Source organism: Sparus aurata, chromosome 7, assembly GCF_900880675.1.
Source record: "Sparus aurata chromosome 7, fSpaAur1.1, whole genome shotgun sequence".
In the NCBI taxonomy this organism is placed as follows: Eukaryota; Metazoa; Chordata; class Actinopteri; order Spariformes; family Sparidae; genus Sparus; species Sparus aurata.
In genome coordinates this window covers 5,772,550-5,792,819 of record NC_044193.1, presented here as the reverse complement: position 1 = coordinate 5,792,819, position 20,270 = coordinate 5,772,550, and the positions used below count along the sequence as shown (strand labels likewise).

Here is a 20,270-nt window from a genome sequence, read left to right as displayed (position 1 = left end):
ACAGGGAGTGGAGGAATGCCGGGCCGACAAGGTTGGCTTGTAAAGTGTGGGGATCCATGCCAAGCAGGGCCCGAGACCCCCGAGCCAAGGCTGGAGCGCAAGATGGGCTTCACCCGCCCGAGGCGCTGGCATTCAGCAGTGAAGCCTGGGCAAACTGGGCACTGCCCGAGAGAGTGGAAGCCCATCGTCAATGATTAATGAGGGCCTGCGACTGTGGCTGGCAGGTTCAGAGAGGCGGCAGAGAGAGAGAGAGGTGGCGGAGGACGGCTGAGCCAGACTATAAAACCCCCTTGAGAGTTTTTTTTTCCCCCCCCCAAACCCTCCGCGGCATAAGGGGGGCGTCTCCGATATCCATTTGTGTTTTGAAAACACTGCCACGAATCCATTAGCTTGCATTTCACATCGCTAAACGGCCGTGACTGCATTAATCTTTTTCTCTGTAGCGCCTCAATCACAGCTTATAATGGAAGTTTTTATGAAGGATATATTGAGATTTTAGAGAGAGAGAGCCTGGCTGGGGATGTAACTGCGGGCACAGTCGAACTCGCATGCTACTCAGATTCTCACGAGTTGGAGATGAGATACGCTGGCAGCTGCTGCCTGAAACAGATGACACACACACAGACACACACATGTACTGTACATACACATTTGTTTCCTGGTTAGCGGTGCATGTTTCAGCTCAGGATCTCTCCGGTCATATTAGGGAAGCAAGTAAAAAAACTTCCCTTTGACATTAAACCTACATCTTACTGGCAGCAAACTCAACCCTGCATGTGTAACATGAGTGAATGACTGTGTAATTCGCTGGCGGAGCCAAGCAAGTGTTGGCCCAGGCTGTTAAAATAAAAAATGCCTTTGCTTTCCACTGTCCACCCACCACCCTCACAAAGCTGCAAAAAGAGCCGGATTGTAACAACGCTGTGCCGGAACGATCGGCCCTCTGTGGGCTCCGTTTCTGCTGATGTTACCTTTTTGTCACGACCGGTGCTTGTCGTTCTGCCACCGCGTGACAAAAGGGAAGCAAGATTAAAATTGCATAAGCTTCTAAAGATGAAAATTGTTGAATTTGTTGTGATGGGCTGTAATGTTTTTTTTTTTTCCGCTGTCCTATTCTGTTGTTTAAGACAAACAAGCCTCAAATAGATTAAACACAGCGGCCCAGTCGAGATGCACAGTGGGCAACACCGCTGAATATCTCTAATACTGTTGAGCAAACCTTGAAATAATCCGGTTTCAGAAGTCAAATTGTTATTCTAAGTGGTGTCAAGTCATGGCGAGACTTGAGGTTTCAAAGTGCATGTTACTCTAAAATGCTTTGCAGAAACTGGATCAGTTGTATCCAAAGCACGATCAGGCAGACCCCAAAGTGACCACGCCATCAGGAGATGGATCCATCAAACTTAGTTTCCAGAGTGACTGAAAAACAACTTCATCGAAGATTCAGAAAGACGTTCAGTCAGCGAAAGTTCTGTCACAAGAAGACGATTTTGTCGTGGTCGAGTAGCTGTTTCTAAACCACTTCTCAGGCGGGGAAACAAGGCCGAATACTTGCGGTCGGCTAACAAATGCCTGACTTTTTCACAGTGGATGACGGGGAAAACAGTCCTATTTACTAATGAATCCAAGTCTTACAAGAGAATCCAAGAGATTCCTCATACTACTCCATTCTTCAGAGACATGCTGCACCTCCTGGTTTGCGTCTTTGTGGAGAAGCATTCATACCGCGGCAGGATAATGAGCCCAAACACACCTCGGAGCTTTGACAGAACCACTTGAAGATTGCGGAGTCCTTGCGACTGTCACGGACTCCACCGTCACCCGAGATCAACCCCATTGAACGTTTGTGGTGGCACTTAAAGACTGAAAAAGCCCAGCCAAAGCTGAAAAACATGAAGCTTTTTGTGGATTACTGTAAATTCATGCTGGGATAAAATGAGTCATCAAGGTTTTTCACACAGGCTTGCGGAGTCCGTGCCAGCTCGAGTGCAATGCAGGAACGGGCACATAACAAATACTAAGATATTCTATTCTTACCCTTCCATACAGCCTGTATTTACAACAGTAAAAACAGTACAGAACAATAATTTGCATACATTGTCCATATGTGTTAACGTATACCGCGTAATTGCTCAACACGCACATGTAGCTGACATGCCTGTGAGTGGGCGACCGGCGGTTCAGCAGCATATTGTGTAAATCCAAAGGTCGGGAAATTGATCCATCAGTAAGGACCAGCTTGTGGGAAGAAGGATTCCGTCCAAGATATCACACTAATTCTCTCCATCGCTCTATTTCTTCCTGCTCACTGTTCCCATTTCTAACAGAACGGAGCATGCTGTTGTGTTGATGCAGTGCCCATATCAACAGGTGTCTATTTTAACCACACACATATGGTCATGGGGAGCTGTTGGCGTGGTGGCTCCCAGGCTTTTTCTCTTTATGTTCCGAGAGAACAGCCTATTAATCTCAGGCGGTAATTAAAGGTGGAGGATTTGAGGTGGCCGCTCCGACATCATCAGGGTCGCCAAAGGGTGACCAGACACCCCATTCACATTAGCGCCGATTTTTTTTAGAATCCGTCTCGGCGAGGTCTTTGTCCTGATAATGAGACATTGGACATCTTTTAATGAGGCAGAATGATGTATCAGGGATCACAGGCAGGTTAGATCGGTGTTTTCTTCTCCCCCTTCTCTCGCTCATGAGGAGGAGATGGCATCAGTCGTGAGGCAAAGCGTCGCTGCAGCCTCCACGTCACTAGATGTGCTATCTTGCCGCCTATTAAAGCAGCTATAAATACACTGAATTTATAAGATTAACTGGAAAAAAAAAATGCTTTCTGTCTGCTGCCAGCCTAACAGTGACAATCATTGACAAGTAAATGACTCATTCTGCAACAATTTACAGTTAACTATCTATTTAATAGTACTACGAGGAACTTTTCAGTGGTTATGCAAGTGTCACAATTTAGTACTGATGCCTCTATGTGACCTACATAAACAAACAGGACCATCAGCCAGAAGATTGGCTGTTTTTGTATTGTTAGATTCTGAATGTTAAAACTACTCCTTTCCTCTGGATGGATTGAGGAGTAAAGTAGCTGCTCTGTCGTCTGATGTATTGCCAGACGGTAGCAGAACAACTGGCTGCTAACGTAGCATTTATGTTTATGTTATCTCGCTGTTACCTTGTTATTTAGAAGATTTAACAGCACGAGGAAATGTCGATGACTTTAGCTTTAGCGCTACGATGCTACTCGGCCTACAACTACGCAGCTGAATCCCTTCGCTTACATGTAAGCTAGGTGTATGAACAGCGCCATCTTTGATCAGCAATCGTCTTAGTTTCTATATTTTTTACACAAGCAACAGCTGTGTTCACAAAGGGAACATAGTATTCATTCGTTCAGTCACTTGTAAAATAATTGCTACATCTTTACTGCCAGAAGACGGTGGTGCTGATGCCACGTGTGTCCACAGGGGCCGCCAGAATCAACAAATACATAACGGTCCTTGTAGCGGCTTTAAGTTTGCCTTTTTTCATACCCTGTTGCTAACAATGGGCTATCAAGACGACGGCAGCAATTATAGTGTCGATTTACAAGTGTGAAGTTTACAAGGTTGTAGGTGTGAACATGGTCTTGAGCTTTGAATCGCTACAGTGTTGGTAGTCAACAGCGGTCAACTTCTCGACTTTTAGCCTTCACCCAGAGCCCCACTTGGTGCAAAACGTGTCATCTGGCCGGAGCTGTTCTACCGGCTGCAGGCAGCATGTCCACATTTTTGTTAGCCTGCATCCACAGACACGAAGAGAATAATCAGATTTAGAGAAAGCTGTCAAAACTAAGCACTGCTGGTGAATTTTAAACCATTATTCTGTCACTGCACTGTGTATTTCTCACCTAAAATGTGTTCAGAAATGTGTTTTAGCACGCCGTTTATCTGCAGTACAGAAGCCCCTGACATATTGTTCCTGTATTGTGAAAACACCCGTCAGCAGACTGTGGTGGTTCGAGCAAAAGTGAACACAACAGCCCCTTTATCTCTGTTTTCTCTGGTCATGTAGCACTAATTAAATAGATTTATAAATAAGAAAGTGTGTCTTTCTGCTGCATAGAAAGCCGAGTTTTATGCAAGGACCTACTTTCTAGTGATGACACACTTCTTTAGGCCTGTAGCTAACAATATAATTTGTGCCTCGACCCCAATCAGCCTTGACGCTGACAGTTTGTGATGTTGTCAATACTGATCGCACTGAATAAGGCCTATTTTCTTCCCAAGCAGACTCATTCATGGCCAGTTTTTCTGCTAGAATCAGCTTTAATAAGCTCAGTGTGGACGTAGAATGGGATTTATCCCTCCACTGTGCCCGTCACATGCTCAGCATTACGTCATCCGACATTCATCCGTCGTTCATTCACTTATTTATTCATCATGTATCTGTTAGAATCACAAATATCCGTCGTCTGTTTCATCTTGTGCAGTTTTTTTTTTCTTCCCATGCTCTGGCTGTTTTTTTGGTTTTTGTTTTAATAATTGAATCTAATTCTAGCTGAAATCTTTGATATGATAAAAATGCTGTACGCGGTTGTCACATCAAACGCAAGGTCGCATTTGAATTTTAATAAGATCGAGCGTTCTGACTCTATTAAACGAACATGGGTGATTAATAACTTCTATTGTGTGATACAACACAATTATGTACAGTGAGCTGAATTTAAAAAAAAAACTGCCTGGGGAGTGTTGTGCAGTGCAGTCGTGGGATGTTATTGCCAAATTCAACTGCGTTTTGTTGGAATAACAGAGGGAAGTAAAACAAAAAATGGGAGAGTCGAGCAAACAGCTCAATTTAACGACGTTCAGAAACCTCGCTTAATTTCTTTAGGTGAATTTAAAGAGCCTCCAGCGTGTCGAGTTCTTGTCTTTCTTTTCCCAGGTTGTGTGGTTTTCACATTCACACAGAAATGAAGTTATAAATCCTCATCAATTGCTGCCCCTTCGTACCGCGGCCCATTAGTACAGTATAATTACAACCCCCGATCCATCTCAGTGCACTTCCTTATTGTGGCCGGTGTCTCCCAGCTCCTTTTTCTCACTAATAGGTGCTTACATAGGCTTCGTGTACCTTTGTGTAGGCGGGGGGGGGGGCCTCAGAAAGCCGAGGAGTGCACGGAGCAAATTACCACTTCTAATTTAACTCCCCTTAATTTGCATTCCGTCAGTAAGCATCCTATTAATTACAAACCCCGGCAAAATGATTCATTGGTTCTCAATACGGTACCGATATTAACGCTCCACAAATTAAAACACGGATTAATGTAATTACCTTAATCAATTATGATGTATGACTGTGTATTTACATGCAAATCAATCTGTATTCTTGTTTGTCTTACTTAACGGGCAAACAATGGGTTTTAATGGGCTTTTGGATATAGTCGTTTAAAACCAGAGGAATTAAGACTGCAAGAAAGTGAGATTGTTGCTCATTTTTTTTCGCCCTATATGGAGCTTTAATTCCCTTGTCAGAATATTTTCTGTCAGTGAGAAAGCACTCTCCCGCTCTCTCACTCTTCACTGCCTCTCTCTTTGCTCCCATTCTCGTTTCACACGCTTCCTCCCGGTCGACTCCGTCGTCACAGTATTTCGTCCACTCCCCCCGGTGCGCCGTTTAACCGCTACAGCTCAATGTTCAGCTCAGTCTTAACTTCACGCCGCAGTCCCACGCAAACACCCTCAGGACTGCGGGTTTTCCCAACAACCGATAAATCAATATTTGTGCCACCGTTTCCCCAACGATTTTCTTTTTCTTCACCTCGTGTGCTTTTAAGTTTTCCTCCTCTCTGTCATTCTCTGGCACTGAGGGAGAAGGTAGCGAGCGGTAAAGTGGGTCACCCCCCTCTGCTCGAGTTGTGGAGAGGCGAAGACTCGCTCTGTGGAGTCGGGCTGTTTGCCGCCGCAGGCACCAACATGACAGCAAAGGCAAGCTGATGGACTCAAAGGGGCAATCGAGTGCTTGAGAAGCTACCTTGGTATAAATGCTGTAGTCACAGCTCCCCCGGGGGAGCGCAGCAGTGAATATGACAACGCAACAATCCTTTTTTGGGTTTTTTTTTTTTATGTCTGAGGGCCGAGGTGTTTACTACAGTAATGAATCATGACGCTAATAGAGACGATTTGTTCAGTCAACATTGATTTTGAATCTCGAAGAATCATCGAAGGCATGACCTCATTTTCACTGATGTCAAGAGCACAGTTAAAAACATTCATGAATCACAATCAAGAGTGTTTTTGTATTCGTGCTTCTTAAATTGACCAATTGGTACAATTATGTTTCCCAAGTGTGCGCAGCTCAAAAGATCGAAAGCAGTTTTTTCCAGATGTAGAGTTTGTACTAGGGATGCACCGATCCGACTTTTTCAGTCCCGATACCGATGCCTGGGCTTTGTGTCGATACCCGATACCGATCCAATACCGTTGTTGAATTAATGTTAAACTGTATACCGGTTTTGGAAAAAAACTTGCGTGAATTCTAAACCTTTCTGTGTTATTGCCAATGCTTTCAAGCTTTCCGTCGGAAACTTTTTGCATCGTTGAAGTGCATCTGCCAACGTTAGTTGCTGGGCTGTACTGTCTCCTGCTCCTTGGGTTTTGTTGAGCTGCAGGAAGTCGGCGTGCTCCTTCGCGTGGTGCTTTTAGATGTGCTTGATTGAATTGGTAGTATTGTGCTTTGCAGTACTTCACCACCGCACCTCGAAACATTTACTTTGCAGACATTGCAAACAGCCGTCGAACTAGTTGGTGTGGCAAGCGTGGAATATCTCCCCACAGCCGACTCTTTGGCTCGCTCCATGTTGCTTAACGGGTTAACGCAACTCTTCCTGCATACGACACACGTGCTGCTGACGAATGACGTAGGATGTGCTGCGACGGAGAAAAAAAAAAACTGGATCGGCCCGTGGATCTGTTAATTTTTCCAATCCCCGATCCAGCTATTTCGTCAATATCGAGGCCGGTGCACCCCTAGTTTGTACCCTGCATGAGGCTTCAAGCATCAGCCAATCACTTGAAGGGGTGAAATGATAAATAATAAATCCAGTTTAATAAAGAAGCGATTTATGACGTTTATTAAAGGCTTTTAAATGAAGATAAACTGATGACAATACAAACATAAAACATACATTTATACAAAAAAGATATAAGAAACCAAATAAAAAAAAAAAAAAAATAGACTTGATTATTTAATTAGATAAACCTTTCCGTCTCGCACTGTCGCAGATGGGAAGCCAGCAGGGGATCGCGTCTCTGTTGTTTTCATTAAAAGCTCCTATTAGTTCTATTAGGTGCAGCCACCCGGCCTGTCTGGGGTCTGGGGAGACAACACGACCCTCTCTCTGCGTGTGTCGGATGAAGCATATGGTACGGCGACTAAAACCTTCCCCGGACCAACTGCGCGGGTCAGTGAGTGACAGCGATAGCGGCACCCGATGGGGGAATTAGCTAAGTGAGGGGGAGAAAAACCACTTTACCTTATCTGGGAAACTTGTTCCAAAAAAAAAAAAAAAAACTGAGCTGTGGCGGCAAAAAAAGCTTTGGCCTCATTTTCCTCCAGCCTCCACAGCCGCGGTCCAGATATGTGACTCTCAGCTAACGATCACACTCCCCTGTGCCCTTTTTAAAGAAAGTTAAACAGCTGCTACAGTCGGGGTGAGATGGTCTCTCCTTGATCCGGTATCAACAAAGTGGTTTCGCTGCTGCTTCATGTTCTGTGGTGTACTGCAAAAGTCAAGAAGAGACCTGCACTTCTGTATTTAACCTTTGTGTGTGTGTGTGTGCACAGTCTGGTGTGACTGTACTCATAAGGAGGAGCAGTTTATCTGCTTCCTCCGAGGGGCTGGTGTGTGGTTTGAACACGGGTTTAGGATTAAGGCTGGAAGGATGTTTTGGGTTAGTCGGTTGTTAGGAGTAAAAGGTCAGGGGCTGCAGTAATGGAGGATACAAGTTAAGGGTTGTGACATGATCGCGGTCGAAGAAAGTGGAGCTGCGGTGGTTTTAGTCGATTGGTCGGTGACCGAATCTGAAGAAATCAGAAGAAAAAGTCCTTTTTTTTTTTTAAGCGAAAATGTCAAACAGTTGCAGATTCCGGCCTTTTGAATGTAATTTATTGATGCTTTTCTTTGACATTTTTGAAAGCAAATGAAAAGTCCTTGGGTTTTGGACTGTTGGATGGGAAGAAAAAAGCATTTTGAAGATTTCACTTTTGGACTTTGGGAAATTGTGATGAGCGTTTTTTCACGTCATTCAGAAACTAAAATATGAATCATTTCTCGTCTCAGTCCTAAAGAAAATCCTCTGTGTGTTAACTGAAACGTACATTTTGCTGCCTCCGTCTTCCTCTCCTCATTCCAGGCAACTACTACGGGACCCCGAAGCCCCCTGCCGAGCCCAGCCCCGTGCAGCCGGACTTGGTGGACCAGGTTCTGTTCGACGAGGAGTTTGACACGGAGGTCCAGCGCAAGCGCACAACCTCCGTCAGCAAGATGGACAGAAAGGACAGCGCCGCGCCAGAGGAGGAGGACGAGGAGGAGAGGCCTCCGATGGTCAACGGCCTGGCCGGTGAGTGACGCCGCTGCGCTTCGCGGCGCGCAGCTCGTTATCACGCACCTGCGCTCCGTCACCCCGGGTGTTTTGTTTTTGTTTGCTCAATTTATTCCTTCGCCCAGCACTTCATTATATCACTCTCCGGATGCATAAACAGCAGGGCCTTTATTTCCTCTCCCGCTTATCAGTCTTTTCTCCAAACAAACATTCTCAGGATTAGCTGTTCTGCATGCAAGGTCAGCACTAAATCACAGGAAGTAGCCAAACTCCGTCTGAGATCAATAGAAGCAATCTCCTCCTGCCGGAGGGATAGACCTCGTCCTTGTTTGAATCCCCCTCAGAGGATGTCCTCACATGGCTCGTGGAGTTGTCCTCGTTGCAAAACTAGTCAGAGAAACCTCCAACTGCTTTGTAATTCCAAAACATGACAGGGAACAGAATTATGTGCCAGCATGTTACATTAAAACAATAACCGTTCCATTTGAAATAGTAAATCAGGAGAAGAAAGTCTCGCTCAGCTGGTCTGGCCTCTGGTCTGGCCTCAGCGGCGGGTCTCCGGCACTCCCTGACCTGCTGCAGCACGACGCCACCACTCCAGATCGTTAGCGAAAATGAGCCTCTGTGCAAACAAAGACCCTGTGGGCATAAACAGCTAATTACCAATGAATATTACGTTGTATTGCCATTTTTGTACTTTTTGGTTGTTTTGTGATTAAGGAGAAATAGAACAAATCACAATTTTTTCATGCTTTAGTAAGACTGCAAAGTTGTTGGGTAGGTATCAGAGATGCTGGTGAAGCAAACGTAGTATATAGAATAAGCACAGGAGAAATGTTGGACAGGAAGGATTATCGTCTTTTACTTTACATCCTAAAACGTTACAGTTACGGCTGAAAAAATGATCACAGAAACAGATGATGCGACGGGATCGCAACACAGCCCGAGACCTCCATCAACACGTCGGTGTTCAAAACCGTGAATAGTCAATAGTCATAACTATATTATTAATCATATTTTATTCATACAGACCCTTTTAAAGCAAATCAACCTGCAGTTTAAAGTGCTTCGCAAGGAACAACACAAACAGAGACTAACGCACGCCAACTGCAATAAAACGAGTTGTTAAAACAATAAAAGATCAATTCAAGCGATAACAGTAATGATGAAGATAAAATTAAATATTACAGGATTTTAAAAAGGGAGCAAAATATAGATACAAGAATGATACATTTATAAGACACTACATAAAAGCCAGACTGAATAGATTCCCGTCCTTGATTTTGATCTCAACTGCACATCTGTGAAGTTTCACGACGGCACCCAAACGATTGTGGTCCAGGGGCGTAAAGTGTGAGGGGGGCCAGTCGCCTAATTTTGGGCCCCTTGCTTTAGCACGGCCGTCTTGAAGTCAGCGTCGCGATTGCATCTTGCAGGGTTGTGCCGCTATCGTGCCGACGACGTCTTTCAACAGACAGACAGAAATATATAGCTTCTTTGTTGGATCCACCGAGAAAAGTCGTCTTTAGGACCGCGTTCTGCAGTTCGGCGCAGCGGCCAAAGATCATGTTAAGATATCAGCTGTGAGATGAGTCTTTTTTTTTTTTCCTCAGTTTCTCAGTTTTTCTTTCAATGCACCCGGTTCAAGTATGTCAAGGAAATGTCAATAGACATGTGTCAGTGTCAAACTCCCTGGCAGTCGCGTTGGCCTGCACGAGCCTTCGCCTGTCTGCAACATAAAAGTCGTATCCATCTCGTAAAAAGCTTCTTGCATATGTTGGATGAACCGCGTCTGGCGTTCACAAGAGGCAAGACGAAACGTGTCTTTTCACACCGTACGGCGAGGATGTTAGTTAAAAAATAATAGATCGTGCGTCGCTGCTCGTCTCGCTAACCCGAGAGCGAGAGTGAGAAACACTGTCAGACACACATCATCGCTGTGGCCTTGGGCAGTAGCGATGGCAGTGTGGAGCCCGGGCCAAGGAAGGTAGAAAGAAAAACACTCGTTGTGGAAGCATGTCACTCCTATGAGTTGTGTAATCTCAAACGCAGTTTATTAAACCTTCGTCAGCGTGCGGACGGATGGGATCGTTCATGTGGCGAGGGTGCGCGATCAAGAGGCGGTAGCAGAAGACGTATCACCATGCCTAGAAGGTAGTTTATTAATAGTCGCGCGTTTGCTGTTTACAGCCGTTTTTCTTTGGTGCCCCCCTCGGCGTTCTCGTCACTTTCTGAAGCCCCACACGCCTTCACATCTGCAGCCGCCCAGTTTGTGTTTCTCTGCGAGCGCTTGAAAGCTGCCGTGGCCTCGAGCGAGTGTCTGCGTGTAGTCATCTATTCTGACTTTACAAGTGCAGAAACCCCCTTCCTGGTTCCAGCGTGGGAAAAAAAAAAAAAAGAGGCCCCCCCCCCCCCCCCGATTTCCAGCACTAAAAAAGCTCTTGGCTTGTCCCAGTCAACAGCTGTCACTTTCCATCGCTGCCATTCAATTTACCCCAGCCCAAACACTCGATGCCCTGATGAAGCTAGGTCAGACGCAGCCAGATGAAAACCTGCAGATAGGAGCGCGCGCGCACATCAAGATCGGGGCGAAACACACAAGCGAAGCAGCCTGTGTGATACTAATAGAGTTGTGATGTGACGCACGCGGCGGGGGCTGGAGCGTTGGTCAGCTCTTGCCCTTGCCTGCGAGGCAGCTCCCAGTACATCGCTGCTGACATGCAAATCCTATGGCAATTGCGGCGCTTCCGTCCTCTCTGTGTGCTCTCTCTGTCTCCCTCTCTCTCTCTCTCTCTTTCTCTCTCTCCCTCCACCACTTCCTCTCCTGTGGATGTAACCGTCCACCCAGTGTACAGAGGAAAAAAATCAGCTCGAGCGACAGCAGCAGCAGCAGCAGCAGGGAGAGATGCAAGGAGCCCAGAGGAGCTCCAATGGCGCCACACTCTCACCTCCTGTCTCCTTCTCCTTTTACCACATCCCATACCCCTACACCCAACCCATCCCTCTGTCCGTCTCCATGCCCGTGTGCCTCACCCCGTGCCGGGCCGCAGAGCACAAGGACAAGGCGGAGTGGAGGAAGACGGTGCCCAGCTACACCCAGTCGGCCGCCGCCATGGACCTGCGCGCCTGGAACCCGCAGGACGACAGCCAGGAGCCTTTGCCTAAAAACTGGGAGATGGCCTACACAGAGACCGGCATGGTGTATTTCATAGAGTAAGTGGTCCCGCTGCTGCTACTACTACTACTACTTCTTGATTGTTTTGATCCTGTTACTCTCCTATTACATCAGCGTTCCTCTCAGTCCTCTCTCCCAATTCATCTCTTTTACCGCCACGAAAAAAAAGCCAAATGTGTTGAGAGATCTGGCAGGGAGGTCCTTCTCTCGTCCTCTCTGTACCGTATCACCAGGTGTTGGACATTGGAAGCAACCCGTTGGCAGTTGTGTTCTTCTCAATTAAGTTTTTGCTTTCATTCCCCCCCCCCCCCCCCCTCCTCCCTGTGTTTGATGTCTGGTCTGTTGGCTGATGCTGAAAGCAGCGAGGGCCCCGCATTGTTTACCTGGCTGGTTAGTGTGGCAGCCAGTCGGTGCCGAAGCCGCCGACGGAGCCAGGTGCCGCCGCTCGCTGCTAAATCAATAGCTCGCTCTGCCAGCCGGAGAAACAACAGGCTAAATGGAGCTCGCCACCCCCCCCCTGACCTGCTCCCTCAGTTCTGCTCCTTGTGATCTCTGCAGCTGCTCTTTCTTTCCTCCCCGTGGTCCGCGTGTTCCTCCTCTTTCTCCCTCTTCTCACACACTTCCCTTTACCTCAAAGGGTCCTCTGAGCTTTGTTCAGATTTGACTAATATTTAAAAAAAAAAAAAGGCCTTTTTGATCCCGGCAGATTGGAAGTCAGCCACAGTTTTTGTTTCTCGGGGAGCTTGTAGCTGTGTTTGTTTTTCAGAGCTGGTGGAAGAGCTCCCAGGTAAAAAGCTGCTAATTGCTGAATTGTCTCTGTGTCTCCAGTGTTTTTACCACAGTGTGGGCTGATAATGACCTGCTGCTCATGGCCTCTCATCTCGTCATCTCTCTCTTCTTCCTCCTTCTTCCTTCTTACTTCTTCTTCTTCTTCCTTCTTCTTTGTTCTTTCTACGCCCTCTTCTTCTTCCTCTTTTCTCTTATTCTTCCTCTTCATCTTTCTTCTTCTTCTTCTTTTTCTTCCTCTTCTTCATCCTCCTCATCTTCTTCTTATTCCTTCTTCCTTCCTCTTCATCTCTCTCTTCATCTGCTTCGTCTTCCTTCGTGTTCTTTCTTCTTCGTCTTTATTCTTTTTCTTCACCTTCTTCTTCCTTGTTCTTCTTTCTTCTGCCTCCGTCCTCTACTTCTTCCTCTTTCCTCTTTTTTGTCTCTCTCTCATCTCTTTCTTCATCTTCCTCATCTTCCTCCTCTTCTTCTCTGTCTTCTACTTCCTCTTCTTCTTGTTCTTCTTCATCTTCCTCATCTTCTTCCTCTTCATCTCTTTCTTCTACTTCCTCTTCTTCTTCTTCTTCTTCTTCATCTTCCTCATCTCCTTCCGCTTCTTCTTCTTCTCCTTCACCTCCTTTTTCTTCTTCTTAAGTCAATAAAATGAATATGGCTGCATATTGTATGTATTATAAAGATAGTGTAGGTACATTTCTCGATGTCAGGTCTGATATTGAGCATCCCTGCTGCACCTACAGCTCTGTCTCCTCTCTGTACCTCAGTCACAACAGCAAGACCACCACCTGGCTGGACCCCCGCCTCGCCAAGAAGGCCAAACCTCCTGAGAAATGCGAGGAAGGAGGTAAGACAATCTCTGAGGATAGCACACACACACACACACGTTTACACATCATCCCCTACTCCCTGCCGCACAGAGCAGTGTGTGCAGGAGCCCATGTCCCAGCCTCTCCGAAGAGGGCGCCGGCTAACAGACGGTGATTGAACAGCTGAGCGGTCCCGGGCACAGTCATGCCGGTGACACAGCACAAACCTCCGGTCCCCCAGCCTGCCCCGCTCCTCCTAATGGCTTCTGGGACACATGCGGGGAGGCTCATCAGTGCAGCGTCTCTCAAAAGGCAATTTTCCACGGCCCCTCTTGCGTAAAGATCTCCTCTGAGCCGCATGCGTTTTGTCACACAGCGGCACAAACTCAAGATGTTGCGCACACACACACCGCAGGAGAGGAAAGGCTATTACTTTCCAGGGAGGCCGTGTAACAGCTCAGCGTCTCCTCCTCCTCCTCCTCCTCCTCCTCCTCTCCCAGCCTCCTTTTACAGTGTGTATTAAACCCTAAACACACAGTGACAAATAAAAGCAGGCCTCTTGTTCTCTGCGTGTAGGTAAGCACGCTGTGAAGCTGCCAGTCAAAGCACCTCGCCTCATCGCGTGTGTCCAATTGTCCATGTAGTGCATCAGCTGTGCTCGAAGTGATTTTGCGTCTGTCTTCTCTCCCCCACCTCCCCCACCCCCGTCTGTTCTCCCCCCAGAGCTGCCCTACGGCTGGGAGAAGATTGAGGACCCCCAGTTCGGCACCTACTACGTCGAGTGAGTAAACTTCTCCCTGTGCCTGAAGTGGCCCAGAGGGCTGCTGCTGCTGCTGCGAGCCGCGGCGGAGGATACCGCTTACTCATACGCCTCTATTCAGTCTCCGTTGTGTCTGTGCTGAAGTGACAGTCAACAGGCTCAACCCAGGGCTTTGAACGAGAACCTGTCTGCGTCCTCTGGAGAGTTTTGCGGTATTGTATTCACACCATCCGCAAGTCAAAGCCATGTTGTTGAACTCCGGAGCTGCAGGGGAATTGGACACGGCAGTTGCTGTGAAACGAGTTCATTCTCAGTCTATCTTTTGGGTGAATCTTGTCCAGTTTTTTTTTTTGTTTTTAAAGTTAATTTGTCCATGTCCAGAATGCGTTCTGTCGTTAACAGCCATGAATGCAGTTTTGATGGGTTCGGCTGTTTTCCGTATCCCCGTCATCTGCTTCGTGGCCGTCCCACGCAATGTATCAAAGAGATGTCTATCAGCCCATTTTTATCTGTCCTAGGAGATTAACAGCCGTCGTAATTTATGGTTTCAGAGGCCCTTTTAAGTTATCAACTTATTTTAGAGATTTCTCAAACTCTTCCCCAAATAGTTTTGATGTTGCTCAAAGAAAACGTGTGTTGTGATGGAGACTAAAAACCAGTGGGGGAAAGAAAACACAAGATGGCTCGGTACAGCTCGTCGGATGAAGCCTTCTGTAGCCGAAGGGCCTCAAATTGATTTTAAAAAAGACACTTTGTTAAGTCAAAATCTTCACTGCAGCTGCCGAGCTGAAAGCGTTAGCGCGCGCCGCGTCTGAAGTGGTCGGACGAGCTGTCTGGAGCCATTTTTTTTTTTTTTATTTCGGTAGTCCCCACCAACTTCAGCTGTTTAAGAGGAAGCTGCCACGTTTTTGTTTTTTTTTTGCTGTGACGCTCCAGAAATGTTTTGTGGACCACAGAGCTTCACCTGACTTTCCCATGACATCAGTGCCAGCAATTAATGACTGAAAGTGTTTCAGGAGGGAGCGTGTCACCTGTGCACGCTTTGAAAATGCCACTAATGTTTTGCGAGTTATTGATAAAGTTTCTAACCTCTTACTAGACACCCCATAAATCTAGAATTTTCTCACATCTGTTTCGGCGTAAAAATCAGGAGCTGTGCATCCTTTCCCCGGGAAAGACTGAAGTGTATACCTCGGGGGAAAAATGCGGCGTTGTTGAGTCTCGGGGGACCTGTCCGCTGCCGTACGTGATAGCAGCATATGCTATTGTCGATACACTACTTTCCCACAGTCCTGCAGAAAGCAATTATGCCAGAGCAGATAGCACCGGTGGGGTTACAGCTATGTGTGTGTGTGTGTGTGAGAGAGAAAAGACAGTGAGGACAACGGACAATGAAGGTTTTTAGGGTCCCCGAGAGGGAAACAAGGGTGAGATTCCATCCTGATGAAGAGTGTAAACAAGAGCACAGTGTTTCATTTTAGTCCCATTACCGTGGACAAAGAGGAAGAGACCTGCAGGCAGAGGCGGGCTGTGTCGGGGGGGGAGTTTGGGGGGGGAGGAATCAGCGAGTCTGTTTATGCAAGAGGGTCACCGAGAGGCTGCCTCTCCTCTCCTCCGTCTCTTTGTCTGGCGACATTTTTCTGTTGGTTGTGAATGAACGAGCAAAATGCGACGGCGTGACACAAAGTCTCATTATTTCCTCAACTGCCAAACAAAACACGAGGTGGGACGATCAAGGAGCGAGGAGGTGAGACGGGGAGCAGCGGAGGAAATGAAAAGGGTGGAAATGAAAGCGAGGTGGTGGTGGTGGTGGTGGGGGGGGGGTGTTTATCTCTGCAGACTTAATGGGGAGGGTATCTCTGTGCATGAGTCAGAGCAGAGTTTCACTGAGTGCACACACACACACACACACACACACACACACATATAACCATCAGCATCCCAGCATGGGGCTGATTCTCTGTAGCGGTGTCGGTGCACTTTCGTCTTCCCAAGGTGCTGTCAGGACCGGGATTTACAGCTGTTAGAGCTCATTACGCCGATGATACGCCGCCTCATCTAAAACCGAGGAGGGGCGCTTCTCTCGGTAGCGGGGAAGTGTTTCGGTGCACAGGTGTGATCCGCACCGCCGGTAATTGTTTTTCCCCAGATTGAGTTTGGTGTAAATTTCCCCCCCCCGCAAATGTCAGCCGCTGATCCCGGTTTAGCAAAGGCTGTTTAATCCATCCCTGGATGTGTAAATGTGGGAAAAAAAGGAGCACGTCGTTGTTTACATCCACCTTGCAAACCTGTCGTTTATTGAATCTCTTGATCCCGGGATAACAGTGCGATGAGCAGGGGTCAATCCCATCATGGGGATGTGGTCTATCACGACGGAGATCGCTACTGATCCCCTTTATCCAATTCTCTTTGAATTCACCGTGCATTCCATTTTTTTATTTTTTATTTCAGAGGCTTATACACGCTCTCGACCCGTGTGTGTTACACTCTCGGAATAGAACAGTTTTGAAGTTGTGGTTTTCGTGTATAAAGCAGCCTGCATGCTTGATGACATGCTGTCTGCCCAGTGAATAGGTTATCGGACACCCGGCCCTCGTAGTCAAATCACAGCTTTGCATGAACAGTATCGAGGGGTGTGGACAGGTTGCGCTCTGCGAGGCCCAAAGGCGAGACCGTAGACGAAAGCAGAAATCAAGGTGTGTATACAGGTCGGCTGCATTATGTGAAAGAGTGACTGTGGCTCCAGAGGAAGCTGCAAGTAATCTGATAGTTTACCTACAGTGATGTCACTCAGTGGCCGTTGCATTGTGGGTGATGTAGGCACGAGGTTTTCAAAGGGAAGATGAATGAGGTTGATTTCCGATCTCTGGTTCCACTGTATCCATTTAGATTTTTAGAGTCCAGCAGTTGTGTTGTAGGTGCCTACATTACCCACAATGCAGCGAAGCCACTGAGTGACAAAACTGGCTTTTTCACACTTGCAGCCCGAAACACACTTTAATGTGTAAAATCGGTGGCTTTAATAGAAACAGTAGGCGGTGTGATGAGTTGTATGTCAACAAAGACAGGATGCAAACGTATCACAGATGCTCATTTAGACCTCGTTCAACAGCTTGTTCTCGCTCATCTGATGATGTTATCTCCCCTGTGCAGCCACATCAACCAGAAGACCCAGTTTGAGAATCCGGTCATGGAGGCGAAGAGGAAGATGAGCGTCGACATGCCCGCTGCAGCACCGCCGCCGGCAGCCGCACCCGCAGGTAAACTGCAGACGTGTTCGCCGCAGTTCACGAGCGAAAGAGTGAGATGATTCCGTTTGATTCTCGCCGAACATCATCTGCACGCTGAGGCTGAGAGATGTGGTGCTGGAATGATAAATATTTATAGTTTCTTCAGTTGAAGAGGAACCTCATCAGGATTTTGTTTAAGTCAGCTCTGCAGTGTTCACATTAAAGGTCGTCGTTTAGATTGACGCCCAGGAAGTTTTCCTCTCGTTGGTCATCAGGGAAGCAGGCAGGAAGTGAGATCATTTGCCCTAAATTGCATCCTGGAATCCAAGAGAGAGAAAGAGAGGGAGGGAGCACTGAGTATCACATGATGAGTGCATATTTTCAGTCTGTGACTCTTGAAATAAGCCCTTAAAATGTTCATATTTTTATACGTTTATTACGAATGCATCTTGACTGATTTTAAGCCGTGCTAGCAGCCGGTCTGTAGGGATGGAAATGTGGCTTTGTCCGTCAGACGCTCGAATGGTTTCTGTGGTACTTGGAGATCCTCTGAGGTTTTGTGGGGTTTTTTTTAGTGAAATATCTCAACAGGTATTGGCTAGACTGACGTGAAAGTTCAGCTCAGACGCTCATGTTCCGCACTCGGGATGCATTGTGGGAGCTGAGGTGATCCAAAACAGGGTAAAATCTCGCATCGCAGCATTCAGTGAGTACTTTTCCCTCGAGGACGCGTTTGCTAAACACCTATCAAGGTCGGCCATAGCTGCACATTCATCACACATACTTGTTTTTAAAATAAATAACATTAATGAAAGCAGTCAGGAAACAGTCGGCGGCGTTAACAGGTCGCTCCGTCGAACTTCAAGGTCAGCAAATGTACATTCGGCTGTGATTTTCCTACTTTCTCCTCACTTAGGATGCTACACAGTCGATAGCGCTATCAAGGACCCAGCACTTTTTAAACACACGTTCCGGCTTTATAGTTCCAACTCTTTGTTCCGCTGAAGAGGCCGCCTTTATATCGAGGCATCAGATGTGTTCTCCAAACACTGGCGCACTTTTATCATCTCCTTCACGCCGAGATGTCGGTCTGGAAGATGTTCTAACGGTTGACAGGCTGCTGATAAACAGCCCGTGGCCTCTGAGGCAATGATATTCAATTTGAATAATGGAGCAGTGCTTCACCGGGCGGCAGAATTCATTTTGACAAGTAGATTATGAAATAGGGGGGGACTCTGAGGTCTCTTTGAAAAATGCCTTTTTTTTTTTTCTCTTTTTTTTTTTTTTTGCCCCAGTCATCCGGCACAGTTCAAAGATCCCTTTAGAGCAAAGGGAGGGTTGAGAGACAGAAGAGGAGAAAGAGGGCGACTGCGCTTGAAAGTGACTTATGATCATAAATTGCATTTCTACTGGGTCATCTGCTCGTCATTTACCACCTGTGGCGAGCGCTGCCGCTTGACTGGCCCTAATCACCCTCCGCTCAGGCTGTGTGAGGGTCCGAGGAGCCGAAACGCTGTGTTGTTGTAAAATGAGTCAGAATTATTATACACTTCTGTGCGTGCGCAGACAAAGCATGACCTTATTAGTATTCAAACCAGCCTCTGTATTTCAGACACCCCTCGGACAGAACTGTCTGCCTCACTCGGTTGCACGCAGACCCCCACCTCCCACAGCTGAGCCTCTCTGCAGTCTGCGGCTGATATTGCTTCTGCGTGCCACCGCCTCCAGCCTCCACCGCCTCCCCTGTGCCCCACTCTGCACCTTTTTCCCAGCCCTTGTTAATGAGAATTAATGGCCGGTGGTCTCGGCGCGAGTTGTGTGGACGCGCGTGAGGTGGCATCTAAACAGTGTTTTGACAGGGACGGGCGAGCCTGACCTCCCAGACAATGCCGCAGAGCGCAGGAGGAGAGCGCAGCGCTGCGCTCAGCCATAATTACAGCGCTGACAATCCTGCCTGACATTTCATATAATCACTTCACCCCGGAGAATACAGACTGTCCCTTTGTGGTTCACAGCTTAATCAAGACCATGTAAACACAGCTCTTGTGTGTGTGTGTGTGTGTGTGTGTGTGCATGTGCGTGTGTGTGTGTGTGTGTGTGTGCCCCCCTCCCTCCCCGACTCACTCCCTCCCTCCCCCCCCACACACTCTCTTTACTCCTCTGTCAGTGCTGCTTTCGTGGCGATCGTGAAAAAAACAGTGTTGACAGTCTCTTGACAGAGTGTGTGAGCGCGGAACGCCTCGACCGGGCTGACGAGGCTTAATCCTGTCAAACAACACACATGTAACATGTGACACACGTGCTCACACTTTATAGAGTCATGAGGTATTTTCGCGTTCATGCACCTGCGTGCCTATAATTACTCGACATTAATTTACACATGCAATCTTGGAAATATATCGCTCCGACACAGCTCCGGTGTGGGAATTTCATGTTAATCATACTTGGCGTGATCTTATTTTATTTTATTTTTTTATATCTTCACCGCAGTCACGTTTATCAGCCAATTGCAATGCAATTATGCAGATCACCATCCCATGACACATTGAGAGTGGTGTTGGAGGCAAGGAGGAGGAGGAGGAGGAGCGGGAGGGTGGCTTCTATCTGTACCCTCCCTAATGAGATTGATGTCCCACCATCTATCAGTGTGGGAACTGCCAGAGAAGGAGCCCAGCGTGCAGGGGACACAGCGCATAACTCACAATCTCACAGGCCCCACAGCGCAGGGAAGGGCGAGCCAGGATTTAGTTAGAATTTCCCCCTCTTTCCGTTCGAGGCTGACTCCGTTTCTCTCTGTCTCCTTCTATCTCATCGCGCTCATCTCGCTCTCTTTCTCTCTCACACACACACACGCTGTCTAATGTAATTCCCTCTAAAAAAAAAAAAAAGTTGGCCCATTTACACATCCCGCAGGCGCCACAA

General features: G+C 47.3%; 1 protein-coding gene across 6 annotated transcripts in view; it reads left to right on the top strand.

The window, feature by feature from the left end:
• magi3a (membrane associated guanylate kinase, WW and PDZ domain containing 3a) overlaps nt 1-20,270 on the top strand; it is a 131,415-nt gene that overhangs the window by 91,253 nt on the left and 19,892 nt on the right. For all 6 annotated transcript variants that reach the window (XM_030421753.1, XM_030421752.1, XM_030421751.1 and 3 more), the window contains exons 4-8: nt 8,406-8,612; nt 11,645-11,807; nt 13,317-13,396; nt 14,082-14,139; nt 17,272-17,378. In XM_030421753.1, the coding sequence (XP_030277613.1) occupies nt 8,406-8,612; nt 11,645-11,807; nt 13,317-13,396; nt 14,082-14,139; nt 17,272-17,378 (615 nt within the window). The remainder of the gene's footprint in view (nt 1-8,405; nt 8,613-11,644; nt 11,808-13,316; nt 13,397-14,081; nt 14,140-17,271; nt 17,379-20,270) is intronic.